The sequence below is a fragment of the Sceloporus undulatus genome, chromosome 7 (assembly GCF_019175285.1).
Source record: "Sceloporus undulatus isolate JIND9_A2432 ecotype Alabama chromosome 7, SceUnd_v1.1, whole genome shotgun sequence".
NCBI classification, from domain to species: Eukaryota; Metazoa; Chordata; class Lepidosauria; order Squamata; family Phrynosomatidae; genus Sceloporus; species Sceloporus undulatus.
In genome coordinates, this window is record NC_056528.1 from 1698542 (window position 1) to 1710541 (window position 12000).

At 45.5% G+C, this 12000-nt stretch overlaps 1 protein-coding gene across 6 annotated transcripts in view; it reads left to right on the top strand.

Moving 5' to 3' along the window:
- MTOR (mechanistic target of rapamycin kinase) overlaps window positions 1-12000 on the top strand; it is a 66333-nt gene that overhangs the window by 15154 nt on the left and 39179 nt on the right. For 4 of the 6 annotated variants that reach the window (XM_042477967.1, XM_042477966.1, XM_042477968.1 and 1 more), the window contains exons 19-29: window positions 255-505; window positions 1615-1656; window positions 2520-2606; window positions 3297-3464; window positions 3810-3922; window positions 4052-4214; window positions 5206-5298; window positions 5803-5949; window positions 6861-7003; window positions 9792-9954; window positions 10195-10340. In XM_042477967.1, coding sequence (XP_042333901.1) covers window positions 255-505; window positions 1615-1656; window positions 2520-2606; window positions 3297-3464; window positions 3810-3922; window positions 4052-4214; window positions 5206-5298; window positions 5803-5949; window positions 6861-7003; window positions 9792-9954; window positions 10195-10340 — 1516 coding nt within the window. The remainder of the gene's footprint in view (window positions 1-254; window positions 506-1614; window positions 1657-2519; window positions 2607-3296; window positions 3465-3809; window positions 3923-4051; window positions 4215-5205; window positions 5299-5802; window positions 5950-6860; window positions 7004-9791; window positions 9955-10194; window positions 10341-12000) is intronic. The other 2 variants (XM_042477970.1, XM_042477971.1) reach the window with 1 other exon arrangement.

The window sequence follows — 12000 nt, forward strand, 5'->3', positions numbered from 1 at the left end:
TGGCCTGTCTGTTCAGGCCCTTGGGTAGGATTCTGACTTCACTCCGCCGATTTAAGTGGGAATGATTCTTTGCATGATAGCTTTGTGGATTTGATGTTAAAAGGCTGCTGTCGGCTGGCTGTTGATCTTTTATTAACGCTCTTGTCACGGTGTCATCTTGGCTTTCAACATCACACCCATGTGGTTTCGGAGGCACATCCATTCCAGCTTGTTTTTGACAGGCACTTTTGTGAATCACTCTTTCTCCTTTCCAGCTGATTATAGCACCAGCGAGATGCTGGTCAACATGGGCAACCTTCCGCTGGACGAGTTCTACCCCGCTGTCTCCATGGTAGCCCTGATGAGGATCTTCCGGGACCAGTCCCTGTCCCACCACCACACCATGGTGGTCCAGGCCATCACCTTTATCTTTAAATCCCTGGGGCTCAAATGCGTCCAGTTCCTGCCTCAGGTCATGCCGACCTTCCTCAACGTCATTCGGGTTTGTGACGGTGCCATCCGCGAGGTGAGTGCATGCCCCTGGGTGATTCTTCTTCCCCTCATTCCCTAAAACCAGTATCTGGTTTTAAAACCACACGAAGAGAACAACCGAGGAAGGTGCTATTGGGGTTGTTGAGTTGACCCTGCTCCTAGGTGTGCTGGGAAACTTAAGTTACCAGCTTTATTACTTCTCTATTACTTTGATGTTGTTGTTGTTGTTTTAAATCAGCAAATTGTCTGCTATGCACCATTCCCTGCTTCTTAGTTGGAAGGCCTGCTGCCTATCGGCTTCCTTCTTGATGGCGGAGGGAGCCCACCTCCCTGCCATGAAAAATGAAGCCTCTATAGTTCTTGCATGGCCTTTGCCACCACATTTGTCTTGTAATCCTCAAGTGTATGGTGCTGCTGCTTATCATCATCATCATCATCATCATCATCATCATCATCATCATTTATTTTGCTGTTGTTTTTTTTGGAAAGGGAAGTGTAGATTGCCGCAACCGGCTAAACTCTCCCATGCCATTATATTGCGCTGTGATCCCGCCAAGGGAAGAGATTTTAAAATATATATATTATGTTACAGTTATTCTTCTAGTGCCAGAGCTTAATTTTTGTTTTAAAAAGATATTCAATGATAGATAGCAATACATACAGGGAAGAAGATTCAATGCTCTCCCTTTCTGAAGATCCAAGGCTGGCATACCTTAGAGACCCTGTCAAATGCAACACTACGGACCTCATTTTGTTCCCAGCTTGTCCATTTCTCAGATACGGGGTACAACTGTATATCCCATCTATGCACAGTTTGGGGCAAGTGCAAATCCTGTCCACATCCCTTCCTTCTGGGTCTCATGAACAGCAAGGGGAGCATTCCTGCTCACCTAAGATTCTCTGCATTGTATAGAATGGACAAGCTGGGAATAAAGGATTCCTTGGAGTTGCTCATTGTCCATGCGCTGTTTTGTGAGTTGCTGTTACATTGCTTATGTAGAACTGCAGTTGCCTCTGGCTCTCCTCTCACAAAACAACTCCGTGGGTTTTAAAGATTCTGGTGTTCAGGCTGCCTAGACCTGACATGATCTGTCTTCCCTAGAAGCTACGCACGATTCGCCTGATCTGTTTAAAAAATTTCAGGTAAAAGAAGATGGCGACAGTGTACTGGGGAGAAGAGCCGAGGTGGGTACATGTGGTGCTTAAACACTCAGGCAAGGCACTTGGTGTGATGTCTACCAAAAGATCTCAATGTACCTCCAGTCAAAGCTCTGAGTGATCCATAGTATCCAAAGATAGCTTTGGCATTAAAATACAAGAATGACAAATTAAATAGCTAACAACGTCCCCCCTTCCGTAACAACTGACATTGCTGCCTGAGGCCCACCTGACTGTCTAATGAAAGGACCAACTCTGCCTAACATCCTTCTATTAAACGGACAAAGCTAGTCCCTTCTTTTCTTCCTTTGCATGGTTTGGGTGATCTCTCTCTAAGAGAAAACTGTATTATCACTGTACTGTTAATGGGGTCTTCATCCCAGCGCTCACCCTATAGAGCTTTGCTATCTTTTCTTTGCAAGCGACGCAGATTCTTTTGCTTTGTTAGACCTCTCTCTTAGAGAAACACATGCATCCCACATGGGGAATAGGATGGGAGTATATTCTTAAATACATTTCTTAAATTGGCTGGTGAGGGGATAGTGGCTCTCTAGATGAGTTGGCAAAGTTCTATGGCAATCTGCGGTTCTGGCGTCAACCCTTGCATGTCTGGATGCTTTGTTGTCCATGCTTACTTGAGTTCCTCTAGCACCTGTGAGTGTGTGTGTTTAGGGGGCATATGGGTTTTGCGCACTCATAATCTCGGAACATGCGTTGGAGTGCCAGCAAATTGGGGGGAAATGGCCATGAGCTGCTGGAGGGAAATGCCGCCCTTGCTTTACCGCATGTGTCATCTGAGCAATGTGTGTTCTTGGAAAGAGATTGTGAACACTGATTCCGTCCCAAACCTTGCCTGTGTTTCCATAACTGTTGCCTTCCGCCTCCTTCAGTTCTTGTTCCAGCAACTGGGGATGTTGGTGTCTTTCGTAAGAAGCCATATTCGACCCTACATGGATGAGATTGTCACCCTCATGAGAGTGAGTATAACTACCTTCAGCTCTGTGCTTTCTCTGAAATGTTGGACTATGACGCTTGGTGATCTTTGGCAAGTCCCTTTCTCTCGGCCTCAGAGGAACGCAAAGGCAAAACCCCTGTCAACAAGAAAAAAACAGGATAGGTTTGCCTTAGGATCCGCTGTAAGTTAGAAATGATTTGCAGGCACACAATAACAAATACAAAGAACCTCCAGGTCATCTTTTACCCAGGAGCTGATCAGGCCTTTAGTAAAATAGCTTTACAGTCAGATGATGCTCAACCCTGTGCACAATTACTCAGAATTGCTACTGAATTCAATGGGGGGTTCTCCTAGCAAGATTGCAACCCTAGAAATATATATTTGGGCAAGAGGCAGCGGGGAGGGCTTGGCGATAATGCGTAGTTGGCAAGTAGTAGGTAAAGTAGGTGGCCATTTGGGACGCTTCAATGTTGCTACGGACCCAACTATACTTGATCTGATGCACTGAGATGGTTTTCTGTCATTGAACTGGGAGATCCAGGTTCAAGCCCCCAGTGAGCCATGAAATTTATTACTGGATGAGCTTGGGTTGGCCAGCGTCTCTTCAACTGACCTACCTTGCAGAGTTGTGAGGAAGAAGATAACTGTGTAGGTAGGCAGATCCCTCAGTTGTACACATCTTTCCTCATTCTCTCTCTGTCCTTCCTTCCAGGACTTCTGGGTTGTCAACAGTTCAATACAGAGCACCATCATCCTCCTCATTGAGCAAATTGTGGTGGCCTTAGGGGGGGAGTTCAAGCTCTACCTTCCCCAGCTCATCCCCCACATGCTGCGGGTCTTCATGCACGACAACAGCAGCGGCCGAGCCGTCTCCACCAAGGTGAGTGTGATATCTTGTAGGCAGAACGGACTTGGTCCTGGGTGTACATGTTGCACAGTGGTGTGATTTGTGCTGTCTTTTTGCTTTAGTAATGCATTTAAAAGGACAGCTTGGCCTTTTAAACTGTTTTGATGTTTGTTGATGCTTACACGGTGGAGGAAGAACAAGTGAATTTTGTGGATGGTATTATTGGCTCCTGTAATACTGCACTCAGAGTAGATGCGGGGAGTATATGTTCTTTCCCTTCCCCTTCACCCTCTCTTCACATTCGCTTGACCAAAACAGTTCAAGATCAAAGTGTGTGTGGCTTTGAAGCATTCATGTTGAGCTTTCTCACCCTCCTAGTTGTTGAATGCCATCCAGCTGTTTGGAGCAAACTTGGATGACTACCTGCATTTATTGCTACCTCCCATTGTCAAGCTCTTTGATGCGCCAGATGCCCCTTTGCAGGCTCGCAGGTAAGCATTGGTCTCTTCTCTATGCTCCTCTCTGGTCTCCATTTTGCCTACATCATGTGCATGCTTACCGCAAGTCTCCCTCTCATTTTCCACTAGTAAACACAATATTTTCTCCTACTTTAAATCCAGAGCTGCCTTAGAAACTGTGGATCGCTTGACGGAGTCCCTGGATTTCACTGACTATGCCTCCCGGATCATTCATCCTCTTGTGCGGACTCTAGACCAGAGCCCAGAGCTCCGGCCGACGGCCATGGACACGCTCTCATCCCTGGTCTTCCAGCTGGGGAAGAAGGTACAAAAGGAAAGGGAAAACATGGGTTGGGAAGGAGTAGGTGTCCCCATACATTTCCCAGGGCTTTCTTTGGCAAGGAATAGTCAAAGGTGGTTTTCGCAGTTCTTTCCTTTGAAAATATATACCTGTCCAAATAGTTTCTTGGTTGATTCAATGGTTGTATGTACTTCCAATAGAGCAGGAGTGGGCAATGGTAGGAGGCTGGGGCCGTATTAGCTCTCATATCCCCTAGAGTTAAGAACCATTGGTCTAGGGGATATGATAGCATTTTCATCAAGTTATTATCATTATCATTATTATTATTTATATCCCACTTCTCCCAAAAGGATCAAGGCGGGTTACAACACAAAAATACGCCATAAAATACAAAATACATATGTACTTAACACTGGCATGATCCCGTTATTCCCCTATTTAAAACTAAAAAACCCAATTATAATTTTTATCTTCTCAACCTAAAATGTCAGTGTGATGGAAATGCCTCCCACATCCCCAGAGAGCACATTAGGGCATACACATACACACACATATACATACAGTCGTCTCTCTTTTCTTGCGGACTTGAGATCCGCATTCTTGATTATACATGGAAGGGCAACCCTTGTTATTCTCGATGGGGCGCACTGCATGTGTTTGCAAAGATGCACCCCATTCAAGCTTATGGGGCATGAATAAGTGCAAGTCTCTGTTTTCACTGGGGGTCCAGAACGGATCCCCCATGTAAACGGAGGGCTGACTCACACACACACACACACACACACACACACACACACACACACATATTGACCCTTGGGGACCACAAAAATGTCCCGGGTTGTGAATGTGACCCGTGACTTCAGTTTGTCCTCTCCTGCTCTGGAAGCTGTGGGGGTCATTTTTGCCATGTTTACAGGTCCCTTGGGATAGTTTTAGCCCTAGGAGAGGCCATTTTTGGGCCAGTTAGTTTCAGTCATTGTCTCTGTGATCCTGACCTCCTTCCTTCCATCCACAGTATCAGATTTTCATCCCAATGGTGAACAAAGTCTTGGTGCGTCACCGGATAAACCACCAGCGCTACGATGTCCTTATCTGCCGGATTGTGAAGGTGAGCAGACTGAAGAAATCCAATGTGAAAGGCAGAGGAAGTTCACAAAACCAAAACTAGTAGTGCATTTTTGTTTATTTTGGTTGTGTGTATGTGTGCGACAAAAGGCCTTTGGGAGTAAAATTGTTTTTGAAGTCTGGCACTTAAAAGATATTAAAATATATCCGCCCAGATGTTTAGTGAATTGTATTCTGTTAATGCAGAGGAGGGTTACATGAGGCCCTCCAAAATGAATTTGGATTGCAATGCCCATCAGCCATAGTTGGATGGATAATGGCGATACAGTCCAACCGCATATTTTACAATCTTGCCATACTGAGCGTTGTATTAGTGGGGTGCCAGACTAATAAAAACACAACTAACTAATCGTGATTTAAATAAATGGGCAAATTCAGGAAAGACAAGGCGATTGTCCAGGGATCTTTTCCTGGGAGTGTGGATATGTGAAGCTGGCGGGTGCACAAATACAACTTTGAGTTAAGAGCAAATCCTACTCTGAACTAGGGCTACACTCTGGCAGATGAAGAAGAGGATCCCTTAATCTACCAGCACCGCATGCAGAGGAGCAACCAAGGGGAGGCCCTCGCCAGTGGCCCTGTGGAAACCGGTCCCATGAAGAAGCTGCACGTCAGCACCATCAACTTGCAGAAGGTAAGCAACCGGCTGTGTTGTCTCAAGGCTCCCTGAACAAATGAAGGATTTGGGGACACCTTTCAGAAGGAGCTAGCTTTTATTTTTGCATGAAGAGAAACCAAGTACCCAAGTACCAGTCCAAACCTCTGACCACTAAGTCACACTATGTCTCTCACTGCTAAGCCATGCCTCTTCCTTTTCAACAGGCAGAATTAGGAAAGATCTCCTATCCTCTTTCTTGGCCTCTTTTCCTTCCCACCTTTCATGGTGGGAAGAGAAGGATGCTGCAGAAGAGGAAGATTGCCTTTATGGCAGAGGTTCCCAGCCTGTGGGTCGCGAGCCCTTTGGGGTTCGAATGACCCTTTCCCAGTGGTCGCCTAAGACCATTGGAAAACACATATTTCTGATGATTTTAGGAACCGAGACACAGCAATTTTATGGTTGGGGGTCACCACAACATGAGGAACTGTATTAAAGGGTTGTGGCATAGATTTCCTGCATGGCAGAGGGTTGGACTGGATGGTCCATGCGGTCTCTTCCAACTTTATGATTCTATGATTCTAACCACTGTTTTATGGAGTCCTGAACTGGGCTGTTGAACTTAGGCTGAGGGCCATTGGTTATGCACCCTTGTTTTGAATGAAGACGCCAAGGATAGAACCTGGACCTTCTACCTGCTAAGCAGGTGCTCTGCCAATGAGCTAGTTCTGCTTTTTCCTTTTCCTTTTCAAAGCCCTTCAATATAGTTTAAGCTACTTGCCAACAAAGGGAGGTCTTCCATTGCTTGTGTTTGCATTTACCGTGATGATCTTTGCAACGTTTGGACTTCTTAACAGTTGAAGAGGAGATGCTGGGGTCTCACTCCAATACTGTCCCCATTCTGTAGCTGATTATTTTAACCAAGTATGAACATCTCCTTTGTGCTTCAGGCTTGGGGCGCGGCCCGAAGAGTTTCCAAAGACGACTGGCTGGAGTGGTTGAGGCGGCTGAGCTTGGAGCTGCTGAAAGACTCCTCGTCGCCCTCCTTGCGCTCATGCTGGGCCTTGGCCCAGGCCTACAACCCGATGGCCAGGTAATGGCATCTTTTGCCTCTCCTCATTCTTTTTCCTGGAGCCAAGTGCTGTAAAAAAGGTGGAAATAGAAGGGCAAAGGCATTTGCAAGCAAAATTTAATTACCGGCTGGGACAAATAAAAGCATTCCGGAATCGGATGCCTTGGCCAGCTTCCCCCTGGATGGCAGCTCCCCGAGGTGTGTTTCTTAGAGCCGAGACAGGGAAAAAATGTTTGTAAAAAGCCTTTTAATGCGCCTGATGCTATTTCCAGCCTGTGATAGCAAATGAAAAATGGTGCTGGAAAGGTACATAAAACGAGTCTTGTGCCTCCGCTAAAGGCTCCTCTGGGTGGAATTAAACCAACCGCAGTCATTTGTTTGCTGCCGCCCGAATGAGCAGGGCTGGGCTGTCTTGAGGTTTTTTGCAAGGCATCATGCACCTGCTGGGAGGGTTTTCTGGGGTGTAAACAAGGCCTCCTTGCAAGCCCAGGGATACACTGCAAATACCATCATCATACTGTTGAGGATTATTGACTTTCTCAGACTTACGTACCATGAGAAAGCTGTCAAGTATGGTGCTAGAAATAACCGAAACCCCCTGTGAGACTTCATGCTTTAATTCAGCCTATTGCTTACTACCTCTCTTTGCAAATAAACTGCCTTTTTGTGGGAGAGGTATAATTCACAACCACACACTAAGTCCCAAAGAAAGAAAGAATGAAAGAGAGAGAGAGAAAGAAGTGAGCTGCAACTTGAAAACTGCCCAGTTGGACTTCTGTTGGATATGTTTCTTACTGCTTTTCAGAAATGGTAGCTATTTAGAAACGAAAAAGCATCTGCTCTATGTTGCTACTAAGAGGAGGTATCCTATCCCCTCTTAACCTTCTCTTCTCCAGGCTAAACATCCGCATCTCCCTAAGTCGTTCCTCATAGGATATGGTTTCCAGACCCTTCACCATTTTAGCCGCCCTCCTTTGGACACATGGCTCCAGTTTCTCAATGTCCTCAGTGGCATCATTCTTTCCTTCCCAGCGCATGGATATGGCAGAATTATTCACTCTCGGGAGTCTTCCCACTGTATCTCTTTATGAGCGGAGAGAATGCAGAGCCAGTGGCTTACAGTAATTTGTATTAGTGGCTTTATTTATATTAGCAGATGTCAAAAGAATATCCTGGGCCTGTCAGGTCCATAGGTCGCACTCAGTCTATCTTGATTTTGAAAGTTAAGCAGGCTTAAGTATTGGTTAGTATTTAGGTGGGAGACTGCCAGGGAACACAAGGAATCTCCTGGTGAGTCTAAGAATGAACACTGCCTGAAATCTTGGAGAGCTGCTGCTGGCAGTCAGAGTTGACAATACTAGACTAGATAACTCAGAAAGGGACAACTTCATGTGTATCTGCTGATCAAACGAAAATAGGTGTATTTCTGGGCATTCTGCTCTAAATCAGCAAGGTTTCCCTCTCTTTTATATTACCAAGAGTCATTTTTAGGTCTAAAGGGGGCTGTTAGAACTCCAGATTTATAGCGTCTCGGATAAAAGTTTGCATTTGTTTATGCAGCTCATCCAAATGTATGGCTCCGAGAATTCAATGTGTAATTGAATCTAGTTTGAGAGCAGTTATTTTGCAGCCATTTCCAGTTGTGGACCTTGAGGTGAAAAACAACAACAAGGTAGATTCTAGAGTACCAGAGCCTGGCTTTTTATTGTGGTAACCTCCATACACAGAGGGTTGCCCCTTTCTCTCGGTTCATTTCCCTGCGTAAGAGGGCTGGAAAGTTAAAAAAGAAAAACACAACTGAAGCCGCTGTTTTGAACAGAAGGAAAACGAGAACGGTTACACAATTAGGGACGCAACTGTTACATAATTAAGTCTGTAACTGTGTGTGTGTGGCAGGGTTTCCAAAATCCCTCTCTAACCTCTAAGCCACCTTGTGGTTCTCTGAAATTAAGGACGGGCCTTTGAGCTCCAGCATTCCTTCGATTTAGCCTTTAAATCCAGATGAAGCTGACTTAGCCCTCTGATACAAGTGACAAACTTGCTCCATGTTTCCAGGAGAAATCTATGTTGTCTGTGCTTCATCCAGAGTTTTTGGATGGAGCCAGCAGAGTTTCATGCTGAAAATAACCAGTTGCCAATAAGCAGAGACAGGATCAAGCTCCATTCAAGGCATGGACTCAATAAGGACATAAGTGACCTGCTTGAAAAACTTACCTTTTGACAACAAATCCCCCAAGTCTTCATTGGCCATTGTAGTCATATAGTCATATAGGCGTTGTAGTCATATCCCCCCAAAAGGCCTGGCCTGGTTTAGTTTATCATCTCTTTGCAGAAGTGGTTGAGTACATTCCTCTAGGACCATGCTTCCCAGCCTTTGGTATTTAGGGTTGTCTCCCTAAAAGTGTGTGATATTCTTAATTTAGTCCCCGCATAACCTCCATATCCATTTCGCCTTGCGTTGCTGATTCTATATCTGTTAGAACTACAATCTAGTTATCTCTTGTGGGTTTGGACCCCATCGAGCAATAATTGAGAACGATCTTTCTTAGCCCTTTGGAACCGACAAGGGTCCAAGAAACACACTGGCTCTTGGGTTGGATCTCTGAGACAAATCTCAGTTGTGTATAAACTGCTGAAGCAGCAAGTGTTGTTGTGTCTCAGTTTAGAAACTGGCTCCAAGATTTTCCCAAATCTCTTCTGCTTCTCCTATGACTGAATAGGGGAAAAGCAATTTCATTGACCTGTTGGTACTGAACAGTTGACATACGTATTCACTACTGTGCCATTCTTCTTCCATCTTCCTTTCTAGAGATCTCTTCAATGCAGCCTTTGTTTCGTGCTGGTCTGAACTCAATGAGGACCAGCAAGATGAGCTGATTCGAAGTATTGAGTTGGCCCTGACGTCGCAGGACATTGCGGAGGTCACCCAGACCCTTTTGAATCTGGCAGAGTTTATGGAACATAGTGACAAGGTAAAAACCATTGGAGGAGGAACTCTTTTGAGGTGGAATAGAAATTGAAGGAAAAGGGAGGAACTACTTATACCAGCAATGAAAGCATGCTTGCAAAAGTGACTAGCCCAATTCTGCTCCCCTTGCTCCCCTCATATCCTCTGCCCATTATCTAAAGCCTTGGAAATAGTGGTCAGGGTATGTTCTGTTCCTCATTTAGCTTTTTATATCTCTCCTTTTGTCTTGCTTCTTCTCCTGCAGGGACCGTTGCCGTTGGGTGATGATAATGGCATCGTCTTGCTGGGTGAGCGAGCCGCCAAATGCCGGGCGTACGCCAAGGCACTGCACTACAAAGAGTTGGAATTCCAGAAGGGCCCAACCCCAGCCATCCTGGAATCTCTCATCAGGTAGGGCCATTTAATTCTTAGCTGCACATGGTGGTTGGAGAGAATCCTTTGACCAAAATGTATGTTTACTTCTTGTGACCCTGTCTGTCTGGCCGCTGGTTTAGCAATGAAGTATGAGACACTACTGCCTATGATGGGGAACTCAGCAACCTGTATAGGCCCTCATCAAACTGTTGAATGTGGATCTTGGCACTGGGGCGTTCTGATGTGGCAAAGTACCAATTGAGCAAATGATCCTTGGTTTGTTTGTGATGTCCAAACTGAGTACTCTGGCTTGTGTGTTCCCTGACAATTGAAATTGTTGTTGGTTTAGGAAGAGATGTGGCTCGTTGTTGCAGCCAAATGTGCCCATTGTCTCTCTCAACTTGCTTCTGAAATGCATAAGAGTTCAAAAAGTTCATGTGCATGCCTGTCTCTTGATAAGTGTCTTTATCATAAGTTGCCATTGCGGTAGAAGTTGGTGGACTGCAAGACAGTTGACACTGGGAAAAGGTGGCCAAAAATGGCTTTACCCTTTTTGGATTGTGTCCGGTGAGCTAAATGTATTGGCAGGGTATGTAACCTGATATCCTATCATTCCTATAAGCCTCAAGCAGCACCTGGGGGCCTTTTGCCATGCACAGGTATAGTACTGTGGTTCCACTGTAACTGCCATGGCTGCATCCTATGGTTTGGTGAGATACTAGAGCTCTCCGGGTGAGATTTCTAAGTACCCCTCTTTACACTGCAAATCACAGGAATCCATGGGATGTTGCTATGGCAGTTAAAGTGGAGTCAGCACTGTAACTGTGAAGTTCCCAAGGGCCTCAGATTGCCTATCACTGTCTTAAGGGATAAAGGGAGTGTCAAGAATCCTTTTTAGGCCTTTAGTCTATTCCCTAATCTTCCGAGGAGAAGGGTTTGTGCCTCTTTCAGCATCCCTTTTCTTACTTAGGCAAAGCACACAGCACAGACCTTGGCACTAAGATCGCCTTTTAGCATGTCGCCCTCCTCCCCAGCCAAAGTATTACGTGACTTCCAAGAGATTTTATATAAGGGACATTTGAAGACATTTGCTAATGCCTTTTTCTAACGCAGAGATAAATCTCGCAAGTAGCTGGGTAGTTTATGAAGGGCTTGGACTCCTGCATCATGGTGGTTTGGAGAATTAGCAGAGATCGCTGTGTCAATTGGTCTGGCAAGAGCGGCCAAAGTACTTCAGCATGATATAAGCTCATAAAAACTCTACGAATTGACCCTCCCTGTGTCTTAAAATACCATCATCTGGTATTTAGATGCCTGGGGCCAAGTACAATAGAAACGGTACATCTCTCTGCCAGGAATTCTGCAGACTTTTCCTTTCCTCCCGGCTCTAGTCCTGGAGCTGTTTGTGAGCAGCGTCTCTAACCAGAGCTTGGAAAAGTTACCTGTTTTGAAGATAGCTCCCACAAGCTCCTAGTTATGAAGCCACTGGTTTAGGGATTCTGGAAGTTGTAGTCCAAAAAGGTAATTTTACCAAGCCCCATTTTCTCCCCCGGTGCCCTTCCGTTTGCAAACCCTTGGTGTGCCATGCGGATGGCATTGCACTGTTGTTGGTGTGGCACTTGCTGTCTTTAACACTGAATGGTTGCCCTTCGTTCTAACTTGAGGTCTGTAGGGCTCTTCATAAATGTTGACTTGC